The sequence below is a fragment of the Equus asinus genome, chromosome 2 (assembly GCF_041296235.1).
Source record: "Equus asinus isolate D_3611 breed Donkey chromosome 2, EquAss-T2T_v2, whole genome shotgun sequence".
NCBI classification, from domain to species: Eukaryota; Metazoa; Chordata; class Mammalia; order Perissodactyla; family Equidae; genus Equus; species Equus asinus.
Genome location: NC_091791.1, coordinates 145,239,486 through 145,266,432, shown reverse-complemented (window position 1 = coordinate 145,266,432; position 26,947 = coordinate 145,239,486). Strand labels below are relative to the sequence as shown.

At 36.9% G+C, this 26,947-nt stretch overlaps 1 protein-coding gene across 4 annotated transcripts in view; it reads right to left on the bottom strand.

The window, feature by feature from the left end:
- Nucleotides 1-26,947, bottom strand: part of MYO5A (myosin VA) — a 187,291-nt gene that overhangs the window by 89,283 nt on the left and 71,061 nt on the right. For all 4 annotated transcript variants that reach the window (XM_014850530.3, XM_044764877.2, XM_014850533.3 and 1 more), the window contains exons 4-9: nt 25,148-25,292; nt 12,497-12,653; nt 7,980-8,123; nt 5,719-5,800; nt 4,982-5,089; nt 2,197-2,303 (exon numbers count right to left, since the gene is read on the bottom strand). In XM_014850530.3, the coding sequence (XP_014706016.3) occupies nt 2,197-2,303; nt 4,982-5,089; nt 5,719-5,800; nt 7,980-8,123; nt 12,497-12,653; nt 25,148-25,292 (743 nt within the window). The remainder of the gene's footprint in view (nt 1-2,196; nt 2,304-4,981; nt 5,090-5,718; nt 5,801-7,979; nt 8,124-12,496; nt 12,654-25,147; nt 25,293-26,947) is intronic.

The following is a 26,947-nucleotide window of genomic DNA, read 5'->3' as shown; positions in this document are numbered from 1 at the left end:
ACTGGATATACAATTCTAAGTATGTAATTATTTACTCTAGTACACTGAAGATAGTAGTCTACTGTTTTCTGGCTCCTTCTGTGGCAGCTGGGAAGTGAGCTATCAGTTTATTGCTATTCCTCAAGAGTAATGTCTTATCTCTCCACCTGTTGTAAGATTTTTCTCTCTGCCTTTGGTATCATTACAGTCTGCCTATGGGTGGATTATTTTTATTTTGAGATTTTTTGGACTTTCCAAATCTGTGGTTTAGTGTCATTTTCACAAGTTCTGAAATTTGTTAGTAATTATCTCTTCAAACATTATGTCTGCTTCGTTACCTTTCATCTCTCCTTTAGGAATTCTTATTAGATTAAAATGAGATTTTACTACTGTATCCTTCATCTCCCTTAACTGTTGTTTTAAATGCTCCATCTCTGGGTCCTATCTTGCAATCTGGATAATTTGCTCACCTCTGTCTTCTAGCTCATTGGTTCTCTCCACAATTGTGTCAAATCTGCTTTAGTTTCTTTCAGCATTTTTAGTAGTTCAACTCTGGTATCTGTTATTTCACCTAGCTCCAACTATTTTGTTTCATTGTGGGATTTGTGATTTTTGACTGTGAGCCAGGATGTCTTGTAACTTTTCTCATTGGAGTCTATCCAGGCCTAGACTGAAGGTGGATGCTCCAAAGCAGATTTGCATTTGCTTCTGTTGGGCATCTAGGGCACTACCGATCTAGGACCAATTTAAGCTAAGTTTCTGTAGGTAGCTTTCTGGGACCATCTAGGAATTACGAAATCAGGCTGGGAGTTTGTGTAAGACTCAGTTCATTGTTATAAATTTTTAGGGAACTATTTTTTCCTCCTCTACTTAGCACCAAGCCTTGAGCCAGATTAACTTTGTTCTTCACTCTTGGAGTGGACAGTGGGCAAGTTTATTATTAGTTCCCCATTTAGGGTCTCAGCTTTAGGCAGGGCTTCCCCTATATGTTCCCCTGTTTATGAGTCCTAGGCTTTGTCTTCTGCACCCCACTTGGCTATGAAAACCAAAGCTCAAGGTCGCTGGGTTCAGCAAATACCCTCAAGGTGAGTCCTAGCAACAGGGTTCTGATTCGTTCTCTGAGTTCCTGTTTTCACTTAGTTTTTGGCCTCTGAATTCTTACGTATTTATCAAAAACATATTTTTAAGCATATTTGTCCAGGATGACGGTCAATCAGAGCACCTACTCCTAAACTGCTAGAAAAGAAAGTACTTTTCATTTTATAGATGAGGAAACTGAGGGTCAGAGAAGCTAAGCAACTCACTCAAAAACAGAGTGAGTAATAGTAAAGTTGGGGTTGAACCCAGGCAGAGACACTGGAAACATATATTTCAAAACTCAAGTCTAATTTACCCAAATTTATGTCACACAAATTAATCTACATGTAGATTTGCTAATACAACTTGAGTGTCTGAAGAGTGAAACATAAATCTCAAAATTGTTTCCAATTACATTTCTTGAGGAAGCAGGATGGGAAAAAATAATTATATTAAAACTTCCTCCATCTTAATAAAGTTAAAAAATATCTAATAAATATATATGTATATATATATGTGTGTGTGTGATCAGCAAATACTGCAAATCACAAATGCTCAATGCTCAACGAGGACAATCTGGGACTGTCAGGTTTTGTTATAGTTCAAATGTTTCCACACATGAAATTGAGTTTTAATTCCCAGTGTGTAGTTATCAGTAAGTGTGGAAGATTATGTAAATCACAGTGAAAACACCATATCCCCCCCAGACATCTAGTTCCTCTTCCCAGGAGTAACCACTGCTAACAGTTTCTTGAATAATTTTTAAACCATATTACATCTCCACAGCAGAAGAAACAAATATCAATTCTTGGTATTTGTGCCATGGGCCAAAGGAACTCTTCCCTCTAGACTCACCCATCCAACTTTCACATCTAATATTTCCCTCCTGTTATACAGATCAGACAAGCACCAAGTTCTCTCCTGTCCCCTCCATACACACACACACAATCACTGTGCACCAGGAATTAGAATTCATATTTCTTTATTTTCAGTTCAAGAGTCTACTTTGGATAGTAGATGTCTCTGATAATTATCTCTCTGATAATGTTGATAGAGAGACTTCAAACATATTGCTTTCATAAAGAACCAACAAAACTAAACACAATCAACTGCTATCACACTAAGCTTTTCTAAACTTACAGGTATTGTGCAGCTGTCTGAATCTCGAGACGTAAATCCAACATTGCCTAAGTGAAGGATTCCAGCAAGTATTCGGAAAATTCCCATCTGGTAAGATTCACTAATTCCTGAAACAACAGAGTAAATGAACAAGTGATTGATTTCAAAATAAGAGCTAAACATTATGGCAATTTTAAGCCTATTTTTAACTCCTGAATAGTGCAAATGCTGCACACATTACAATGTGTTGTAATTAACAACACTTTCATCTTTGTTGACATTAACACATAATGCAGTTTAGTGTCCTTGTTGAGAGCATGAGCTGTGGAGTAAGACAGACCTGGGCTCAAGGCCTGGCTCTGCTCCTGACTTGCCATCTCATGTGGGCAGGTAACTTCACTTGTACATGCTTCCATTTTCTCATTTGAGATATGCGAATAATAGTGACTATCTCAAAGGGTGCTTGTGAGCATCAAATGAGAAAATGCACTTAGCATACTTAAAACACCATGTGACACATGGTAAGTGCTAAATAAATTATCATCATCATTATCACACACTGGATTTAAGTATTTTAGTAATATTATTACCTTTTCTATTTTTCTCTACTCCAAATGCAAGTTGCAGCCCAATACGGCTGTTTTAAGTCAGATTATCTAATTACTTCTTCTAACTACAGACAAAATATAAGTCAAAGAGACCCCAAGATCACAAGTGTTCAGGCTAGTGTTGTACCCCTGCCTGACAAGTGAGTGTCCAAATGCAGCATTAGAGCAGGCCCTGAAGAATAAGACAGGATGAGAAAGCTGAGAGAACTTAGCTTTTTATCACATCTGGCTTCATTTTTCAATAAGGAAAGACTTTCCAGAATATTAGATATAATTGTTTGCAAGCAAAAATAGTAAAATTATTTCAAAATATGTTGTAGGGGAGGAAGAAACTTTCCTCTACCCTTCTAGGTCCTTCTGGCTGGTCTAAGAATTAAATTGACCAGACAGAAAAACAGGAGAAAATCAAACAAAGTTTAATAACATGTATACACAGGAGAAACCCAGGAAAACTGAGTAACCTGCCAAAATGGCCAAAGCATCCACGTTAAATATCACCTTCAGCTAAAGACAAAACAGGATGTTGGGGGTAGCAGTTTGGGACTTCAAAGGTGAGGAAGGCCATTCACATGGAGATAGAAAAGCAATGTTCGGTAAACAAATGTTTGCAACACCTTGCAAAGACAGTGGGACATCGGGAGGACTTTGATCAAATGGGCCTTGCTAGATTCCTCCCTGTCTACCATACCTAGTTCATATTATACTATAGTTATCTATGGTATTAGCTCCTTCCTGGAGCAGGCCTTTTAAAATTCTTTTAGGCAGTTAGAAGGAAGATCAAAGTTTCTTCCTGACTCTTTAGTTCTTAAAAATAATCAAGCCAAAGAAACACAGTTTGGGGTAGCAAATTCTGCTTCCTACAATATAATCATATACAGGGTAATTGAGAGTTGATCTTATGATGAATGCTTTTGCCATCTTTGCATTACGTATTTTTCAAATTTGTAATTTTCTATTAACAAACAGATTTAGCCCTAGAAGTAAAGCAATGTTTTCAAACTTTAACATGCATATAAACCACTAATGGATCTTGTTAAAATGCAGATTTTGATTCACTAGGTCTGAGATCTTACATTTTTGCAAGCTCCACGGTGGTCTTGGATCATACTCTGATCAGCAATGCTTTTAAACTAAATTAACTCACCTCAGGGTACTCCTCAAAATACCAACATATGATTTTACAGTTACCCATATTCTGAGGTTTTCAAATAAATAATTCACCACTAAAAGTTGTATACCACTGGTCTAAAAGTTAATTTATTTAGATATAGACCCAATATTTTTTAAATCCTAAAAACAAGACAATGACATCAGAGCCATTTCAAAAACAGAATAAACTACATGTAATACATTGTTTTGTCACCAAGCTAGTTCACCCACATTTCCCAGACACAAAAAGACTCCCCAAAGAACCCTACAAAATGTGAGTTTATACAGGAACTCATTTCATTTAGCTCTAAGCTTCAAATTTTGTAAAAATTTAAGCAAACAGTTCTACTTCCTCTGATACCCTGAATGTGTTTTAAATAGCTTTATTGAGGGATAATTTGCATACCATAAAATTCACCTATTTTAAGTCTACAATTCAATGATTTTTAGTAAATTTACAAAGTTGTGCAACCATTACCACAATATAATTTTAGAATAGTTCCCATCACCGCAAAAAGAAACCTCATGCCCATCTGCTATCCAAATGTGTTTCATAAGGATTATTAAATCTCCCAACGATACTCACCACTTAAGACAAAGCTCAGCCAATATTCCAAACAAACTTCGCTTGAGTCACAAGGCTATTGCTCATCTGTCATGGTATAAATGTGCCCCTTTACCCCTTTCACCCTCCCTCCAGCCCCCTTTTGGTGGTGAACACAATGTAGTCTATACAGAAGTTGAAATATAATGATGTACCCCTAAAATTTATATAATGTTATAAATCAATGCTACCTCAATAAAAAAATAAATAAAATTGTGAACATTACATCTCTTTCTATATGACATATAAATGTCACAACTTCCACCAAATATAGGAGTTTCTACTTTTAGATAGATTTATTTGTTCCAGTTGCTACCCAAGCTAATACAAGATATTTTGTTTGCATTTTGGATTATTCAATTTAGTTCACGTAATAGAAAAGTTTAGATTTGGGGGGAAAAAAAAAGCTATTGCTCATAAGAGCCCAAGAATAAAATTACCTTACCTAGCAAAGTGCAGGCCTGCCTGGTATTTGCCATCTCCTTGGCATCATCCACTCCTTCAATCTCAGGACTGCCACCTTGCATCGTGTAATGAAAGTTATTTGCATCTCCTGCAGTTAAGGAAAATAAAGGATTTGCAGTCTGTGAAAAAATCTTGACATCTACCCTTATGCCCACTCTGAATTAGAGGCAATGAGAGCACAGTTAAGTGTATACAGGCTGGACTTCAGGTACCTGTGTTTTCAATTATATTTTAATATAAAACTCAAAATTAAATAACAGAGTAAACTGCCCATAGTTTATTTATCTTAATTGGTAAAATGAATAGTCCTCTCTTAAGGGTTTTACTCCAATCTACATGCTAAGTTAATTTCTTCAAACACTTTACTCCTCTCATCAGAAACCTCACAGGCCTCCATCACATAAACTCCTTTAAATTTTTTTCTTTTAATAAAGGCAAATTTCAAACATACAAAAGTAGAGAGACTAGTACAATGAGCCTCTATGTGCTCATCCCCCATTTAAACAAGTATCAACTCAAGGCCAATCTTGTTTCATTTATACAGCCACTCACACCTTCTCCATCCCACGGGTTATCTTGAAGCCAGCTGCAGACCTTTTATCATTTCATCCATAATATTTCAGTATGAGATAGTCTCCTTTTAAACAAGTAAGCCTATGAACTCAGAAATTAACAGAAAACAATACCAACACAATAAATTTAATGCCATATTCATACCTAATCGCAGCATTTTAAATTCAGGTAACTTTGCTGAGGCACAAAGCTGATAGAAGATATGATAGTTTCTCTCCTCTTCTGCCTTTGAAATAAGAAGACTTTTCAATTACAGCATTTCAATCTAAAACTCAGAAAATTCAATCATGAAATAAAATTTTAATATTTAATTATCTGTTGGTACAATAAATTATCTTTTCCCAAATTTCCTAATACATGTTTATGATTATTAGATCTTATGACTTATTAGCTATATGCATATGTGTGAGTGTGTACCTGTTGGTCACATTCAACATAAAATAACTGATAGTAATCCTTTTTCAACTAGTGAACATCAACTAGTGATATATGGCATTCCCTAAAGAGATCATTGCCTTTGTGGAGAAGCTAAAACCATTTTTTGCAATACTCAATATTTTCTCACAGTACCTCTTAGATTCATGGTCTTCCTAATACTTTGAATAAAAAAGAATATCCCGTCTCTGCCAGTTTTAGTCTGGACCATCTACTGTGGCTGTTTGTAAGAAATCCACAAACGCACTACTTCATCTATACCATTTTAGCTTATATATTTTAACATCAATAAAAATATTTTATGAAGTAGAAAATAAATCATGTACAATTCTGAGATCACTCCTTAGTATTTCCTGAGAGTCTTTTCCCACGTACGTACTTTAAAGACAGTTTTAATAATACTATTCATACAAAACTGAATCCTTATACTCTATCGTATCATTGAATTCTGCACTGTATTCAGCTGACTAAAGAATAGTACCAGTAAGGCCAAGGTCAGGGTTGATGCTTCAAAGGAGCTGCTGTCTGATGAAGAATACCTATTACAGGCACAGTAGACAGTGAACAAATTAACAATGTACCAACGATCACAACCACGATTAGGGGAGAGATCGGGTGGTCCAGAACACAGACAATAGAAAAGCAAGTGGTCTGCAGAAATGCTTGGGTCATCTTTGCACATGAAGGACAATATCAAGCATGCTCTGTTTGACTCATTTTGACATAGCAAACATCCTCAATATTATATAGCCCTGGGGGTTGGGGAACAACTAGAATTACTTCAGTGTCTCTAGACAAGATAATAAGGATTAGGCCTTAATGTTTTGTTTTAAGCACTACTAGCCTCTGGTCACCATACTCACTTCACCTTTAATTGTTTGCCCATTAATCAAATTTGTACTGTTTAGAGTCAATCTTCTCTTATATCTAAATATAGTTCCCCCATTCTTTCTTCTGGTTACTAAACATTGTTTTTTCTTAAAACTATACAAGTATACATGTGTACATAGTGACATTGCTCTGTGTGTATCTGTATATGAGAACAATGGAGAAGGTGACTACTGCTTTACTATACAAACCAAGTATTATACTTTAAGTGGCCACAGATCAGGTACACTCCCAAAGCCAAAGCCAGGGTAGCTGCAGGCTGCCCAAACTCATGAGTCTCAGTATATCCCAGATACTTTCAAAGCCATAACAGACTTAGGCAATGGAAACTGTAGATTGGGCTACACGGCAGTGCCAGACGTATCTGAACCTCAAGGCAGGGGCAGCCAGGTAAGGGGCTGCAGAAAACCGATCTGACAGCACGTAGTGGGCCACCAGGAGCCCTATACTGGGAGTTTTCTAATGATAGGTCCACATTCTCTTAGCATCCTGTAAATATGTAAATGCATGCCTGCCAGTGTTGTAAATGTACAGTATTGCCCACTTGCAGATAAAAAAAGGACCAAAGGCATATATGTGAATGCAAATGTTGCAGAGATGCAAGACTAGAGTGTGTTCTTTGATAGTGGTCTGTAACCGGGTTGTGAAGATTTTTTAACCCTCATTATTCCATCCAAACAATATCATACTCTAAGAGAAGAGAAGGAAGGAAAGGGACAAGGATTATTTTTTTTTTAACTTCATTCAAATTGTAACTCACTGAAGGCATAAACCAACGTCTTCCCTATCAATTGGGAAATATGAGAGACAAGACTAAACTAATGGCACCTCTTCTTAACTAAGCTTTTCCTAAAAGCATCTGTAAGAAAAAGTCAAAACCATTAAACCTAAACCAGAGCCCAGTCCCAAAGACGGTTAGTCTAATGGTTATTCCTCAGCCTCTGACAGTCCAAGGGTTGTTTGTGTAATATTGTCACAATATGCTCAAGAGTATCTGTAAATAAAATGCAAACCAGCAAGCATGAGCTCTGGAATTATATGGCAATCTAACACAAGTATATATGTATGCATGCCTGGCTTACCTGGAACACCACCCTGGATTTCTCTAAAAGGTAAGTTCTCATATTGGCACCAATGATTCGATATCTCTTATCAAAACCAATCTCAATATACTTCCCAAAACGGCTGCTATTATCATTCCTGGTTGTCTTAGCATTTCCAATTGACTGAGAAGCAAGGGAAAAAAAATAAAATTTTAGAAGTGCAATTCATGACACGACATTTACAGAGTCTGTTCAGAGAAAGAAAGGATAGAGTAGAACATAAGAATTTTGCCCTTGCAGGCACAAGTGTATGCTTTGCCCACTGCACAACCACACAAATATATACTAATAGTTTGTTTGCTTGTTATTCTCACACAAATTATTTTCAGATACAGTAAACCTGAACCCAGCAGCTGGGAGGTTTTCATATACCATTTGTGGTATGTGAACACACCCATTCATACCAGCAAAGAAAGAGAAGGGATGGGACGGAGTGCTGCCAAGCTACAGGCCCTCTTAGTTAAACATCAGGGTTTTGACTGCTTGAAAAACAGTCTGCTTTATGTAAATAAGCTGGTTATGACAAATTAACATTTTTCTGGGAAATGCTGCTCTGGTGTTCAGGGTCTCTTTAGCCAGAAGTTTCTATCATCTTATCTTGTGACAACAAAGGCCCAGTTGGACTACTTACTTGCAGAGTACTAATAATTACCCACTCAATTTAAAGCCATTTTCAGAAACCAGAGATAGTAAAATTTGCTTTGGATTTTGTATCTAACTTGTAAAACATCTACAGAATGCAGAGAATGTAACTTTCTGCTAAATTTTTTATATAGTCTTAAAAATTAAAATGGCATATGTACTGCTTTCTGATTTAGGTAACATGCTTCTATAAATTTTTCTTGCAAGGCAAAGCAAAAAACATGCTATAGTTAGAAAAGCAAGTGTTCACATAATGTATATATTAAACGTTTAATGAGATAATTTCATATAAGATTAATATCTTTTACTTGTGCAAAGCTTGTGACTATCACTATTAACATATTGAAACCACAGCAGAGAGAAAGATGTGAAAAAGTTCTGGAGTGTTTAAAAAGCAATACAAATATAAGTGATGAAAACAGTAGCAACATAGCCATAAAAGTTAACACAATAGATTGTCTGATCAATCAAAGAAAATCTATTTTCACTCTCTGAAATACAGGGCAGGCACTGTCCTATTTTGCTTTGGCAATGAGAACACTCCTATATTTTGGGTTAACATTTTAAGTGGTAAGAATGACTTGAAAGCTATCTTCCTAGCAAAACAACAGAGTGATCTAATGTAGCTTAAGATAATTTAACAATATAGACATTTACTCAGATATTCCCCTTCTTGATATTACAAAAAGCACAAAAAGTCTCCATATAGTCCCATTATCTTTATTTTGTTTAGAAAAAGAAATTAATGATAAATGCACAGTTTTCTTTCAACACAACATTCTGTCAAAGAGCAGATGAAGGGTTTCATGAAGCAGCAGTTATTGAGTGCTTACCGGGCACTGTCCTAAGCACATTCCCACCAGAAACTAAGCAAGCTGCAGAAGGGTGGTCCACATTTCTCCTCCCTCCCTGACTCGTATCCCACCTTCCGTATGTCATCTCTCCCCATCCTATTCAGAGTGGGAGTCAGAGTGGCCAACCTGCCAAAACAATACTACACTCTGTGAGAAGAAGCCGTGAGCAGGCCAGGGTTGAAACAGACTCCTCTGTCTTTGAGTAACATAGAGCAAAGAATGGTAGAAGGAGCAAATGAAATAGAAGTCTGAAGATCTGGGTACCAGACCAGGTCCTACTACTAACTAGCCATCATTTAATCCTCTGAGGAGCATTAGTGCCCCAAGTGTAAATTGACTAGGATAGATGAGGATTCTTTTCAAAAGTAAAATTGCATGATTCTAAGCCTTGAATCTAATATGGAAAGAAGGTTCTATATACAAACAGTACCTTTTGTCCATTCCCCCAATTGCTTCCTGTGCCTTATAAGTTCTGTACTTACAACACCCTCCCTTAATAGTATTTTCCTTTCAATCAGCAAGAAATTGCTAAAGGAAAGGAGAAGTTTGTGGTCTTGATTTTACTGTTGATGTCAGTGAAATGTTGAGTGAGTTGCTCTTCTTTACTAAATGGAGACGAAAATCTTCAACTATGATTTTTGAGCATAAAAAAGAACTATTAAGACCCAATATGTCTCGAGAATCTTCCCCGTCCCCACTGTAGGATGTAAATTCCAGGAGAAAAAGTAAACGTCACCAAATAGAGCAAAAAAGAATCATTTCTCTGTACATCATCCGTATTTTGCAAAAGGAGACTCTGCTGAGGATGAGAAGTTTGCTTTCTAAAGGATAATGTGCAAATCCTCTTAGGCCCTGGGCTGTGATGCTAACTGTGTAGGATGCTCACTATTCCGTGAGGAGTTTCAGCAGATCACTGGAGACCTGGACATGCCTTTCTTGACATCACAGTAAATGTCTCTGATACAGAGACATAGTCTTAAGGCAGATTTAAAGCTACAAATTTTCTAGGCCACATATTCAGTATTTTACCTAAGTTTTCTTCCTGTAACTGTAAACCCTTTGTCACCATTCTTCAGCCCCATATTCCATTTTAATCTTTCAAATTGAGATGCCTTCATGTGTAGTTGTTGAAAATTAGTTCTCTATCAAATTTTCTTACTCCAAATTCCTGTAGAGAAACTAAACCATAACATAGAAGGAAGTAGCTAAGCATAACTGATGACTTTATCTTTTTTTGTTCATCCTAGCAAACAGGGTAAATTCCTTATAATTGCATATTAAAAAGTAGTATATGTGGCCATTCCAAATTTTTAATATCACTCCTACTAACACAACTCATATTTGTGTAGTAGAAAAATCAATGTAGCTTTTTTTTTGAAAGATAACATAGCAAGGTCATAAAATATTTCATTCAACTTGACATATTCCAGAAGGTTCATTCCAGACTTACATTATTATATGGTCTAGGCCTAGAAAAGATGAGATTCCCTGATGCCATCACAATCAACACTTTGGGATATTCTAACATTAGGGACTAAGAATGGCCTAAACTATTGCCAAATACCAAGAATTCGTTGTCATGACCAAAAACAGTCAAAATAATGGTAGGAAGTAAAATCCAGTTGTTTTCTGATCCAAAACCAAAATTTGGCTCTACAGATTATATTTTCCCAGTACTAACACTAGTGGCACCCACCAATATATGTGCAACTTAAATTCTTTCAGAACTTTAATATTTGCTCAAAATCTTTACTACTCTCTTTTGGCACAAACATCTGTTTCCTCCTGTCCATGCTTTTTCAGAAAACTTTCCCAGTTCTCTTTCTATAGTGCACCCAGCCCAGGAGGCCTCTGAACTTCCCCAGCATATCCTGCTCTCTCGATCCCAAGAACAGAAGCCCTGCTGCTCTAGGGGCAGCCCTGCAGGCACTGTAGGGCTGTGGGGGTGACGGCATTCTGCTCTGAAGTGTCACACACAGCACTGCAAACCAGGCACAGTTACCTCTGGACCAATTATTGCAAAAATCACTTGTACCACAGGTGCACCAGGCCAGTTTTAAACTCCATCTGTGTTTGGGTGACAAATAAGGTTTGACAAAGGAAAAAAACAGGAATAAAAAAAAAAGCTGATTTGAATTTTTAATAAGGTTTGTTTCTGCATGTCCAAACTAATTTCTCTCCATTTAATGAGACTTATTTTTCTCCATTTAAAGGGACTACTTACAAAAACTAAAATCATATTGATAGACACATAATTCTCTAGTTACAAATCGTAAAATACTCAAATTCTCACACAAATAGGTCTGCTTTCTTTGGCATAAGCATTTCTACCTTCTATATATATTTCACTTCTGAAAGGAAATCTTTTCATAGTTCTTTCTTTCTCAAGAATTTAGTTATTGAATTACTTTTTCTAACCTAAAGCTCTGTGATGTGCTTGACAGAAATAAGAAAAATGTTTACAAGATCATGATTTAAGTTTATAGTTCAAATCTGGAAAAAAGTAAAAACTTATACCTAAACAAGTTGGACTAAGTACAGAAAATGGACAAAGGAATAATGAAACTCATTCATGCCTGAGCATAGTGAAGGCTGCGTTTTGCAAAGAGCTCAAATAAGATCTCGGGATTGGAAGGAAACGAGTAACTGATAGATCTAGTACCAGGAGCAATAGCTATGAATCAATCAACTAGGAGGAAAGACACTTTAAAAAATGAAGTATCACTGCCAGCTGTTTAGAGGCAACAATTCAATGGTGGATTAAAAATGCAGGATTATGGAATAAAGTAGATTCCTCCATAGCTAGACTTTACAAAAATGTCTACCTTACTAAATTTTTACTTTTCCTAGATCTCTCACTAACATGTGGAAAAGTATTTTCCTACTTTTAGTGGCTGGGAGATCCCAGACTTTCTGACATGTGCTGTATCAATCACTTTTTTGAGCACTACTCTTAACAAGAGAAAATAGTTAACAAGGCCAAGGCTGCTGCTGTCTTACCTCCATGATTGGGTTGGAGGCCAAGACCTTTTCCTCAACATTGGCTTCACTGGCAGAACCACTTACAGTTGCAAAGTACCGCATGGCATACTTAGCTGAGACTGTTTTTCCTGCCCCAGATTCTCCACTTACAATGATGGACTGATTTCGTTCATCTCTGTAAAACAAAGAAGAGTAACTGACAGTGCTGCCCACTTCTCAATGTGATTAACATTATTCTCTCTGTGTTCTCCTCAGTGAGGCAGGGTGAGTTTCTGCTGGTTCATACATGCAACAATGTGGGAAGGAACATAAGAATGGCATTTCCTAATAAAAATAACTACTTAAACTAACAATCAACAGAGAGGGAGAAGAAGATATCAAGCATTAAATTAGAGAGCATCACATCTAAGGATGAATGTGTAACAGAAGGTCTCTGACTTTTTGTGTACATATCTCAACCATATTATTTTACTCCTAGAGAATTATTTTGGCATATTACAGAACTGTTGTCAACCACCTCAAAAGAGAAAGGAGCCACAGCAAAGGAATTTAGAAGAAAATCCTATTTAATTAAAATTACAAACTGTCTATGAGCTAAGAGTCCATAAAGTAGTGGCTCCTACAAACTCCATCTTGTACTAAAGTATCCTCAATACCAGAGGAGAAATGGTTCATTTGTCGGCTGATTTGTTCAAATATGTCAGAACTCCAAGACTATCTACTATTACATCTTTAATTCATTCACACAATGACTCAAAAACTCTAAGTGATGAGCTTGCTCACAAGACTATCATTTCTTTGAGGATATGGACCTATGTCATCTTTATCTTTAACATCCAGCACTTAGTCCAGATTCTGACACATCACAAATGCTCAAGAAATGAGTATTGATTGTAAGTAAATAGAACTTCAGTGAGTAACCTAGCCTAAGAATAAATCTCTCTACTTTGGCTATAATTCCTACTAGGACAGAAACAGGAAACTTCCACTTCCTGATATGAAACCAGCAGTCAGCTTTAATTCGTCAAAATAATTGAACAACTACATAAAGACAGTATCATTTGTGCCCTTAATTTACAAAGAGACGAGATGACTTGAAAGGTTTTTAGTGGAACTATACTATAAGGCCACAAGACGGAGAGGTTACTTCACTAAAGAATATGATCTTTTTATCTTTTAAAAGAGATTTACTTATCCAACAAATATTTATCAAATACCTACTACATGCCATACATTGTGCTAAATACTAGGGATATAAGCTAAATAAGCCATGATCTATGTCCTCAATGCAAGACAGACTAGTAATTCAAGATTATAATACACATGAGGAGGCAATGAGAGGAGGAAGAGGTGATCAGGGAAGGCTTCCTGAAGATGATACCTGAGCAAGGTCAAGAAAGATGAGTAGGGAAAAGCAAGCAAGAGATGAGAAAGTTAGGAAGGGAACATTCCAGAGAGAAAACATAAATGAAGGCTCAGATACATGAGAAGTTAGGAAAGAGCAAATAATTCAGTTTGGTTGGAACATGGAGTAATGACAGATAAGGTTGCAGAGGTTAGCAAGAACTGGATCATAAAGGTCTTACATGAGATGTTGAAGCATTTGAAGTTTACCTAAAGGTCATGGAGTACCACTGCAGGGTTTTAAACAGAAAATAACACAATCCAATTAGTAAAATCACTCTGGCAGCAACGTGGAGTATGGGTGGCAAGGGGTCCAGATGAAAAACTATCACAGTCTGAACAAAGGTTGTGGTGGTCGTGACTGAGAGAAGCAGATGGGTTTAAGAGACACCGAAGTGGTGAAATCAACAGTAGTTGGTAATAAATTTCCAAAGTAGAAATTTAGGACTTTTCTAAGGAAAGGGTTCTTTTTCTTTGAGAAATGAGGGTCACTCCCTTAGTTTACAGACTTTGAAAAATACAATGGGAGTACCCAATTCAGGCCTGATTAAGTCCATTCACATCACACTACCAGGGCCACAGAGCAGCCTGTTCCTGACACTCTGATTTCTACATTGTGGGGAAAATCAGGAGGACCTAGACGACACACGAAGGAATGTTTAATTCACACAGTACAAGCTTGCATATAATCCCCACTTTTTACTCACCATGTCATTTCTTTTTTATTTGAATTTCTAGACTAAACTGGATACTCTCATTGCCTCTGTTCATTCATGGCTGATTTCAAAATAAATCACTCTAATAAAACAGTTGTCATTGTGGTGCCAATGTCCTTTCTTTTAGTCATTTAAAATGTCCTCAGAATTTATCTCTTTTGATGCATTAGTCAAAGGGACAGTATCAGCAGTCTTTGGATTCCTTTCTACAATATGATTAGAAAAATGATCTCTTCCTAGTTCCTGCATGATCAGCTCTATCACTACACCCTGTGTGAGAGCTAACGTGACAAAATTCTCCTAGAACTCCTTCCAAAAGCAAACAAGATGAGGAGGCTTCCACTAATCTGATGAAAAGAAAATATTAATGAGAATTGCTATCCTAAACTACACTGCCTTTGAAAAGCTACTTCACTCTTAATGACAAAATGTTGTATCAAAAAATATAAAAATTCATACCAATAGCCCTGTCCTATAATATGAGGAAGAAGAAAAATATTAAAAGCAGTAAGATCAAGGATTGTTCAAATGAATCCCAGAGATTTGTACAAATATACACATATACACACTGATGACAAGTGCAAGCCAGAGACCTTTTCTTTTCCTGGATTTAGGATCCTGGATCCATATGACCAACAGTTTTTAAATGTTTTTAAGGGACTTTATTATTTCTTATATTTCACTGACTTTTTGCAGAGGGGCTTGCCTTTTTTCCCAAGCCAAGCAGGGCATTCCAATATATAAATAAGTACCATTCTTCCATTACATAAACTTCTCTGAATCCAGATTCTAGTGCTACATCTGTCACTTCTGGCTTCACGGCTTTGAGCAACTGCACGACCTCTCTGCGTCACAGTTTCCTCATCTTTAAGATTAAATAGCATCCAACGTCTCTCTCAAATTCTAAAGTGCTATAAGCTAAAAGTCCAACTCTGGAGTTGATTTTTCAGATGTTACATTGGCCAGAGCCTGCACTCTAGGCCAGGGTAAAACTCTTGGGACCAAATACTATTGGAACAGGACAGGCGTACAGATACTCAAACGGTCTTGAATGGCTATATTTGAAATGAGCAACATTTCTTCTCTGGAGGACCCCTGAATCTGAGAAGGCTAAAATCAATAAAGGGCTACAAAGAAAAAAATGTAAAATAATCCATTCACCTGCTTTTAAATTAAGAACAGAAAATAAAAATCTTTATAAAATAAGAAAGTCTTTAAAATGTTTTTCAGTTCTATGTGGCCATAGAAAGAAATGTCAAAAAGACAGGACAAGAGCAGAAACAGGTAGACGGAGGGGGCCAAGTAGAGACACAGAAGGGAGAAGGATAATACATAATAAAGACCTACAAAGGGAAAAATAAGAAGAGTATGACAGAGATGAGGAGAAAACAGACAAAAACATCAGGGATAAAAATGTTATGGTTTCAAGGCGAATATCGGAGTCTACCCTCTTCTACTCATTTGCGCTGTGGGCTTTAGATTGTTGCATACATGTAAATAACTTATTATTCTTTGAAATTTTGATTGGCTGATCAGCCATTATTCATAATCCTTTGAATGCTCTTGTCCTTACATCACAAGAACATTCGTTCTTCTTTTGGGATGTAGATATCACTTCAAGGGGCTGATAAAACCAAGTTAAGGAACAGATATTCTCCACTCTTTGTCAAAGACTGATCAATCTGGAGCATCCTAAGGAGGCATGGACCAAAGATTTATGATTCTGGCTTGGCCAGTCCTCTTAAGGGCCTCCACAGTGTCCTAAATAGCCTGGGTAGTGGCTGTCTCGAAACAGAGGTGAGCTCTTCTGACCTGTTTCAGTCAGTGGTCGTTCCAGAGGCTATAATGTGACCTAAAAACCCCCACCTTAAAATACTGCTTCCTTCATTCATTCAATGCGTAATGAGCAGCCACAATGTGCCAAGCACTTTATGAAGACAAAAGACTCTAGGGTTATAGCTATTGAGAGAGACTGATGAGTATACAGTTAAAATACAGTGGAGTAATTGCTAGAAAAGAGGTTTATCCAGGATGCGATGAAAGCATGGAGGAAGGGTATGGAATTAGTGGGAGATGAGAGGAGGGGATGTCAAGAAATGTTTTCTAAAGCAGGTGACGCCTGAATTGACTCTGACATATTAGTTAGGAGAAAACTAGGTTGCATGGGAAGAAGGCGATGGGAATTAAACTATGTAGAGGCACCTGAAACCCAAGGAAAAAATTATTCAAGGACAGAATACCCACTCTGGGTTGATGAAAACCAGAGGTGTGACCTCTTAGTCTATGTTCCTTCTGTGGCCCTCAGTATATCTACTTAGTATCTGTATCTATTTGGTCTGTGCGGCTTTTCTTCATTTCATGTCTATTATGTTTTCATTTTCTACCAGGTGTATTACTTTATAGATTGTCCTTCTTAACTTTACCCTTTAAAAAAAGTAATCTCTCTAGTTTTTCATGGTCATATTGAATACTATTCATACCTCCCAAGGCCATCAACTTGTCCTCTGCAAACTTACTGAGCACACTTTCCATTCACATCCAGGTCATTAATGAGGAAACTAAGTAACACCAGCCTCAGACCTGACTCATGCGGAACACAATTTAGAATATCCACTCATGTTGATGTTGACTCTCTGATAACCACCCACTGGGTGTTGCCATATACTGTAGTTAAAGTACAAGCATCTAGGCCTAATTTTTAGCTTATAAGTGAACATGTTCTTATGAAACAAAATCTAGAGTTTTACTTTTTCGCAAAAAGTCAATCTAAATTGTGTCTCCCTTATTTGATCCCTAACTAAAAAGATAAAATATTGCTAGTGTTATATGCTATCTTTCAAAGCTCTGTTTTTACTGTGGTGACTTAAAGATGTGGCTCCTCTTGAGACTCTAATCCCTCTCTCGTTAGAGAAGTGCTAAGTTTTTCTACACTATTATCATTCGTGAAAATCAAGCTGTCTGCTCTGTCTCTCTAAGGTTTCTGCTTTTGATCTATCCCAAAAAAAAAGATTTAAACTCTAAAGTTGATACCAGACAGTGAGTTCAAAATGACAATATTTAATATTATTTTTGAAGTGTAAATATTTACTATGAAAGAGTATGCTGGCACTCTCGTGAAAGCTGTGCTTTAGAGAGGCAGAGAGACTATTCAGGAAATGGAAATAAGCGTTCCTTAGACATACAGGCTGAGGTCATTCAATTCCTGCTGAGAAGCCTGTCACATGGCTATCAGATCCTTTCAGGTCAATCTGACTTCTCTGTTCCATCACTACAGAGCCTATGAGATTAATATAAAAATGCCATAACAGAAATCGCCAATTATATTTGTTTATAACTTTTATAGACTCATACTTACTGTATTTTATTCCTACTACAACTTTAGGGGGTAGATAGTACTCAGTAAGTTCTAAATTCATAAAATAAAGAATTCTGAAGAGCAATCATTTACCAGGAGCTGAGGCGGTCTCAAAGTAAAACCTGAGTGGGATCATGAAGAAGAAACAGAAATCAGGCAGATAAAGGAGCATGGAGAAGGATATTCCAGGCTGAATAAAAGGTGCAGAAATAGAAATATGCAATGTTAATTGGAGGGAACAGACATGTTTGAATAGGACTGTGTAGCTGAAAGTAAGAAAATTAAATGACAAAGAAGAAAGGCTTTGGAGTCTCAGAGCTGGATTCAAATCTCAGTTCCCAGAGACTATTTATGGGCATGATCACCTGAACAAGTCACTCTCCTCAGTTTCCTCACCTGTAGAGCAGGGGTGATGATGTCTGCTCCCAGGGATGTAATGATTAGAGGCAACATGCCTGACACCATGCTTGGCCCATAGTAGGTATCTAAATATGGCAGCTATTATTTAATAGAAGTTAACCCACCTTTATTTACTATCATCAGGTAGCATGTATGACTTCAAGTCTATGTGCATAAATAGGATACTTGGCAGCTGAGTCACAGTTGTAACAGGAGGGATTTTATAATCTATAACAGCCAGCAGTACTTGGTCGATGAACCTCAGGACACTGAAGCATTCAGAGACTGCCTAACCAAATGAAAGAAGGGGATACCTTAAGGAAAGGCGGAGCAATAGAGTCAGGAGTGATCAAACCAGATGGGAGGCTAAGGCAGATGAAGAGAGAATGCAGAGAAGAGACTCCATAATGATGAAGACTGTGATGATAGTAACAGCTTATATTTGAATGCTACTTAGTATTTTTCAAAGTGCTTTTATGTTTATCATCTAATATAACATTTACCTCTGAAGTAAGCATGACAGATATTATCTTTTCCTCGTTGGGGGAAACACTAACACACAGAGGTTAGATGGCTTATCCAAGGTTAGGGCAGAGCTGGGTTGTTACACACACCACAGCTCCTGGTTTCCAGGGCAAAGTCTATACTGTGCTCCTTCTGCTTTGCTACACAGCTCCTTACCACAGTCTGCCCTCCACCAGAAAGAAGAAAATGCTTATGCATTAGTCTCCATGAAACAGAAAGGTAACAGCAGCATACTACAAAATACCATAAATGTAAAGCTAGAATATCCAGTGAAATTGCTCCATTTTATAACTGATAAAACTGAGACCCAGGGAGATCAGGAGATTTAAGCTTATACAGTTATTTATCGATGGAGCTGTGGCTAGTACAGATATCTTTTTTCATTATACCAAGGTTACACATATAACTATCTAATTTATTTCAAGAAGACCCATAAATGAAATTTAGTCAACAAAATTTATTTACTTTACCATTCACAATGGAGAGAAAATAATACCAAATTAAAGCAACCGATATTACCTAGTTTTAAGAAAACAAAAGGAGAAAACCCTGATGTTTTAAGGAAAATAATATTGTGACTTAGTTATAAGAGAGAAATCAGTTCTAGCATGAGAATAAACTGGCAAGAATGTGAAACAAGAATATAAGAAGAAAAACAGACACATCAGCCCAAAGTTTTTCTCCTCTTTAAGTCAACAAGACTATTAAAATTAACAGGCTGGTCTACGAGGCCATTGTTTTCTGGAAGGAGCATGTTGAGAAAGGAGTCATGAGTCAAGGATCCTGGTTATCACTGCTGTCACTGGACATAAATCACTTGTGTCAGCTTTGCTTTGAGGGCAGAAGTCTGAAATCCCATTTCAACCTTGAAGATCTACAGTGGAACTCCAACCCCTTCCTCCTCCCGCCCTCCCACCCTCCCACCCCCCACACACAACCTGCTCTCCCTGCAATCTCCTCCCTCCCAGTAAACAGCAACACCAACCTTTTGGGTGCTCAGACCAAACACCTTGCTGCCATCCCTGACTCCTCTTTTTCTCTCATAGCCCCAAAGAAACAAGCCTTTGTCCATTCTCTTAAAAATATATCCAAAAAAAAAGAACATACAACTATGTACTGGTGCTTCGGGGAGAAAAAAAAAATATATATATGTATCCAGAATCCATCCACTTCTTACCATCTCTGTTAATACCCTCCTCAACTAGATTATCATTATCTCTTGCTTGGATCAACGCAAAAACCTCCTAACTAGTCTCTTGGATTTTACCCTTGTCTCACTACAGGCTGCTCTTTTTGGTTTTGTTTTCTAACTTTACTTTTGATATGATTTCAAACTTACAGAAAATTGAAAAAATAGTAAAAAGAACTACCATATATGCTTTACTCAGATTCACCAATTGTTTAGGTTTTGCCCATCTGTTTTATTAATCTCTCTGTTTCTCTTATTCTAACATTTTCTGAACCATTTGAGAGTAGGTTACAGACATGATGCCTCCTACATATTTTAGAGTATATTTCCTAAGAGCAATGACATGCTCTCACAGATCTACAGTGACCAAAATCAGGAAATATAACACTGATATAATAGTATAATTGTTTATATTATAGTCGTAATATAAACAATATAATAGCATTGTTTAATCCACAGACTATATTCTCATTTTATCAATCATTTAGCAATGTCCCCTATATAGCGATCTTCCTTCCTCATCATTAGGGATTCAATTCAGAACATTCATTGTATTTAATTGGCATGTATCGTTCATTTCCTTTAATCTGGAACTGTTCCTCAGCCTTTCTTTGACTTTTTTGACCTTGACAATTTTGAAGAGTATATACAGTTACTTTGTATTTTCAGTTTTTCCGATGTTTCCTCATGATTAAATTCAGGATATGTATTTTTGGCAGGAATCTGTGGTCAGTTTTTAACATAGCTGCCAGATCATGCCACTCCTCTGCTCAAAATCCACACTCAGAGAAAAAGTAAAATTTGCTACAATAGTCTACAAGGCCTCGTATGGACCTCACAATTGCTGATCTCTCCGCCTGGAATATTCTTCCCCCCAGATATCTGAATGGCTTGCTTTCCTCCTTTCCTTCATGTTATTATTCAAAAAACAGCTTTATTTTGGGCCAGCCCGGTGGTGCAGTGGTTAAGTTCACACATTTCGCTTCGGCAGCCTGGGGTTCACAGGTTGTGGCAGGCGTACCACATATAAAGTAGAGGAAGATGGGCATGAACATTAGCTCAGGGCCAGTCTTCCTCGGCAAAAAGAGGAGGATTGGTGGCAGGTGTTAGCTAAGGGCTAATCGTCCTCAAAAAACAAAACAAAAACAGCTTTACTTTTTATGGCATTAGGTAAGTTGATACCAAAGTCTATATGGAAAAAGAAAGATCCAAGGATAGCCAGGAAGATAATGAAAAAAGATGAACTATGAGGGGTTTTAATGATACCAATTAAAATATACTAAAAGATGTTAAAATTAAAGCAGTGCCATACTGGGACATAAATAGATAAAAGGAGCTGAAAATAACAGAGCCAAGAAATTGACCTGAGAACATTAGAAAATTTAGGATATAATAAAGATGGCATCTCAAATAACTGGGGCAAAGATGGCTTTTTTTCTTTCTTTTTTTTTTTTTGAGCCCTGAGTTAACATCTGCTGCCAATACTTCTCTTTTTGCTGAGGAAGATTGACCCTGACTAATATCTGTGTCTATCTTCCTCTACTTTATATGTGGGATGCTTGCCACAGCATGGCTTATGAGTGTGGGTAGGTCTGCACCTGGGATCCAAATCGGCAAACCCTGGAATGTGGAATGTGTGAAGTTAACTGCTGCGCCACCGGCCAGCCCCAAAAGATGGGTTTCTTGATAAATGATGCTGGGATAACTGGGTAACCATTGGGAAAAAAGATAAATTTAGATCCATATCTCACATCATACAAAAGAACAAACTTCAATGGGATCAGGGATCTAAAGGTAAGTTATAAAACAATACAAGGACTAGAAGACAGCATTGATGAATTCCTCTTTTGCTTTGATGTAGGGAAAGGTTTCCTAACAATGACTCAAAATCCAGAGCAATAAAAGAAAAGACTGATAAATTTGCATGGAAAAAAACACCATAAACAAAGTCAAAAGAAAACTGAAAAATTGTGGGGAAATATTTGCAATATATACCACTTCCAAAGGGCTAATATCCCAAATATATTTTTTAAAACTCTTAAAATTGAGGATCAACAAACTAAAATCACAATAGAAAAATGCAAGAAGACATGAGTGGACCATTCACCCTACAATGAAACAAACAAATAAATAAAACGGCTCTTAAACTTATGAAAAGATGTTCAAACTCACTCATATTTAAAGAAATGCAAATGAAAACAACATTGAGATATCATTAGATTGGCAAGAACTAAAAAGAAAGACCATACGTTCTGTTGACAAGGCTTTGGGGAAACACGTACTCTTGAATATTTTTGGCAGGAATGCAAACCAGTACAACTCTTCTAGAGGGCATTGGCAATACCTAATAAAACTACATTTACGTCTACGTTTTGACCTAGCAATGCCACTTTTAGCAAATTATCTGAAGCTACATCTCTAAAAATATAAAAATACATATGCATAAGATTATTTATTACAGCATTGTTTTAATTGCAAAATGTTGAAAAAAATCTAAATGACCATACGTGGGGAAGTGGTTGAATAAACCAATAAAGTGGGTCGGGAAGAAAAGAACTAACCTAAGTCACTTTGGACATCAGCACTTTAACTATATTCTGTAAGGCTAAAGACAAAATGAACTGGACACAAATATTGTTTCTGAGTGGTAAACTTGCTTTTCACAGGGTATGGGTTAGCATTTCCGAAATTACTTTATGAGTATTCCGGGATTGAGCAAACAAGTAAATATACTGTGGATGAGAGCCAGGTTTCTCAAGATGAAAGAAAGAAGTTAAAAGAAGGGAAAAGAGAGCAAGAATAAAAACTGTGGCATTGGGTTGGAATTGGAATATGAACTCATGGGCTTGAATATACATACAGATAGACACAGAAATAAATACGGATATGAATGTGTGTATGTGAGAAAAGATGTGCAAACTCTTTCATATTTAGAGAAAAGCAAATTAAAACAACACTGAGTTACCATTTCTCACCTGTCAGTTTGGTGAAAATTTAAAAGTATAACAACATATTCTGTTGGTGAGCCTGTGGGAAAACGTACATTTCCTAGCTCTGTGCATGGAGATGGCTTAGAGGCAATAACATCCCAGTAGTAATGAACACACCTAGCACCCAGATCTTGGTTTCTAAGTCTCATTCTCCAATAAAAAGAACCAGGGCTCCTTGAAGAAATGGCCGATTCCAGGGTTGGGGCAAGGATATTAGGAAATGAGCCATGTGGTGCTAGAAAGTAAAATTCTCAAAAAATGATGGAAGAATGTTGAAAGGACACTTGAAAGTGCTCCTAATGGCCAAATCTGAGACAGTTCGAACAACATAAATAATGATAGTAATGGAGAATAATCCATAGAATAAAATAAATATCCCTGAGTCTATGTTGATACAATAAAAAATGAATAAATAATAAATAAATGGGGAGAAAGGAACAGCTCTTCCTCAGAGTAGAATTCCTATTCATACACGTAGGGGAATGATGGGAATAGCAAATAACCCCTCAGTAAACACCACAGTAATAACTGTTGCAAGCAAGAATCATCAACAGATGTTAAATTAGTGAGTGAAAGTATGATGAGAAACAGGATATTTGCAGCATCCCAAAGTATTTTTCCACAGGATACTTATTAACTTCAGTTTAAAATAGTAACTTTATAGTAGAGAAATCTGGTAGATGCCACCTTAACCAAGTGATCAAAGTTAACATCCCCAGTAATCGGCACCTTGTATCTCTTTTGTATGATGCAGGGTACAACATCACTTCTGTGGTATTCCTACCCAAAACGCCTAACCTCAACCTAATCAGGAGAAAACCTGAAACAAATTTTCATGAGGGTAAGATTTTTTAATATCTGTTTTATATAATTTTTCCACTCTTGTGTCCTCAGGGCCTGGAAGATAACTGGTGAGTATTATTCAAAAGTGTCAAAGAAAAGGAAAGAGTAATGGATGGTCTTAAATTGCAGGAGTCTAAGGAGACAGTACAAAGCGCGATGTGTGATTCTAGATTGAATCCTAGACCAGAAAAAGGACATGAGAGGGGAAAGGATGAACTGTGAACAAGGTTTTCAGATTGGTTAATAGTATTATATCAACGTGAATTTCCTGGTTTCAAAAATTTACTACAGTTATATAACATGTTAACATTTGGGGAAGTTGGGTGTAGGGTACATGATAACTCTGTGTACTATTTTTCCAAACTTTTCTAAGTCTAAAATTACTATCTTTTAAGTTTAGGAGAAAAAAGAAGGCAGCTTTACAATGAGGCTTTCCCTGAGCCTAGTACATACACCCCCCAGCCCACCTAGCATTTCTTACCTCCTTTTCTAACTTTATTTTTCAGGATAGCACTTATTAATATGTGACAAGCTGTGTATCTTATTTATTTTTATTGTTTATCCTGCTTCACTCCATGAAGGTAAGAATTTTTGTCTGTTTTGTCTAATTTCATTTGTTTGCTGCTGTGTCCCCTGTGCCCAGAACAGTGCCTGGATGGTGCTCAATAAAGGGCTATTGAACAAGTGATGAACTGTACCTTCCAGATGACGTGAGGGGCCTCTAGGAGCACTGGCAATGTGAAACACCAGGATCCACCTCTGGTAAAGAGGGAACATCTTCACTTGATAAGAAAAAAATGGCAAGGAATGATCCTGCAACATCAATTCTCCACTCCCAAAATGTTAAGGTTCCATGGGTAATATCAAAGACGTTTTGCTGATGCTGTTCAGGCTCACTGATGTCCCTGCACATAATACTAACACTAAAATTCAATTGAATTTTAATTCTCCAAGATATAGAAAGGTTTCTTGTATCTCTTAGGCCTTTTAGTTCTGGTCTGCCACCCATTAGCTGAATGACATTGGGCCAGTCACTTAATACCACCAAACCTTGATTCACTCATCTGTGAAACACAACATCTGTCCTTGCACAGTCGCAATCATAATAAGATTCCAAAGGCATTCTGTTTAATTAATAATAACTTACAAGTTTCTATTCACTGCATTTTAAAATATCTGTGACTCAGCAAAGAAGAAATGATCACATCTAATAAGAGTCATGACATAATAAACAGAGCTTCCACCAACCTGGCCATTTGCTTGTAAGCTTCTTCAGCCACTGCAAAGATATGTGGATCCATATCACCCATGTTCTGACCACTGTATGCATTAATAATATCTTCTCCATAAATAGGCAGCTGTTCATAAGGATTTATAGCTACTAGGACTATACCTGGGGGAAGGGGTGAAAAAGCAAAAGAAGAAGTCAGTGATATCCTACTGGGCATATCAAACTTGGTATAAAGTGAGAGTCACAGTTAACACAAATTTCAATTTCAGTTAATATTGAACTAAAAAATTGTTAAGGATCAAAATACATCACAGTCTTTGCCTCATTCTACCTAGTCCTAACTAAAACACCATCTAAAAACTGGAATAGATTATTGAAAATAATGAAAATTGTGGCAATGTTAGAAGACCTTTAAATATTTTCATAATTTTAAACCAAAAATTCTACTTCTAGAAATTTATCCAAATGAAATAATCAAAGATTCAAGCAAAGAGTTTTTTAAATAAAGTTTATCATAATGTTTTTCAAAACAGTAAAAAGTGGAAACAGATAAAATATATAATAAAGGGAGAGTGGTTAAATACATTTTGTTATATTCACATGACAAACTATTGTGCCACCACCACAAATCACATTTTTAAAGAATATTAAATGTCACAGGAAAACATGAGACAAAACTATAGACTGATTCCAATTTTATATCTATACTTTCTCACATATACACATAGATAGCATATAAGTCAACATGAGACTGGTTATTTTTCAGTGGTGAATTACATGCAATTATTTTTCCTTTTTCATACTTTTTTTGTATTTCACTAAATTTTACAGTAGGTGGGGGCTGGCCCTGTGGCCGAGTGGTTAAAGTTCCATGTGCTTTGCTTTGGCATCCTGGGTTGGTGGGTTCAGATCCCGGGCATGGACCTACTCCACTCATCAGCCATGCTGTGGAGGCATTCCACATACAAAATAGAGGAAGATTGGCACAGATGTTAGCTCAGGACGACTCTTCATCACACTCACACAAAAAATTTACAGTAGGTGTATATTAAAGTAATAAAGTCATTCATTCAACAAATATTTATTCAGCTCCGATTATATGTCAAGTCCTTTCTAAGTGCTAGGTTTACAAGAGTAAACAAAAAATGACAAATCTTTACCCTTGTGGACCTTATAGTCTAGTGGGAAATTCAGACAATTAACCAGTAAGAAAAAGTATATGTCACAGGTTACACAGTAGTAAGGAAAAAAGGAGGAAAGCTAAACAGAGAAGGGAGACAGATACGAAGGAGGGGCAGAGGGGTTCATAATTTAGATAGGTTGGGCAGGGAAGGCTTTACTCAGAAGGTAAGTATGCGCAAGAAAAAATACATTGAAGAAAAATGAAAATGGAGAAAGAAATATGCAGTTAATAGGGAAAAAAAGAGTTAATACAAGGATATTATAATAAAAGATATAAACTCTTTTAAGATGAAAAGATGGCTGTCCCTGTCCGAAACAGGAGTGTAATGAAGACGTGATGAGCACTGAGTGGGGTACCCAAGCAAATAAATCTAGAAGGAAATCAATGGAAATCTCAGATGTGAGTCTCATAAGAGAGTGATTAGCAAAGAAAGATAAGAAGTCACCAAGAAAAAAGAGGCAGGGATGAGGAGAAAATAAACGATAAGAAAACCGAGAAAGAGAACAAGAAGGAAAGAGGAAAGGAACCCAAATGCACACACATGTGCATGCTTAATTTCTAAGAGAAGAATCCTGAGCTGGGTCACTGGCAGCTAATACCACAGCGAGCTGGGGTCCAGGCAAGCAGATCAAGC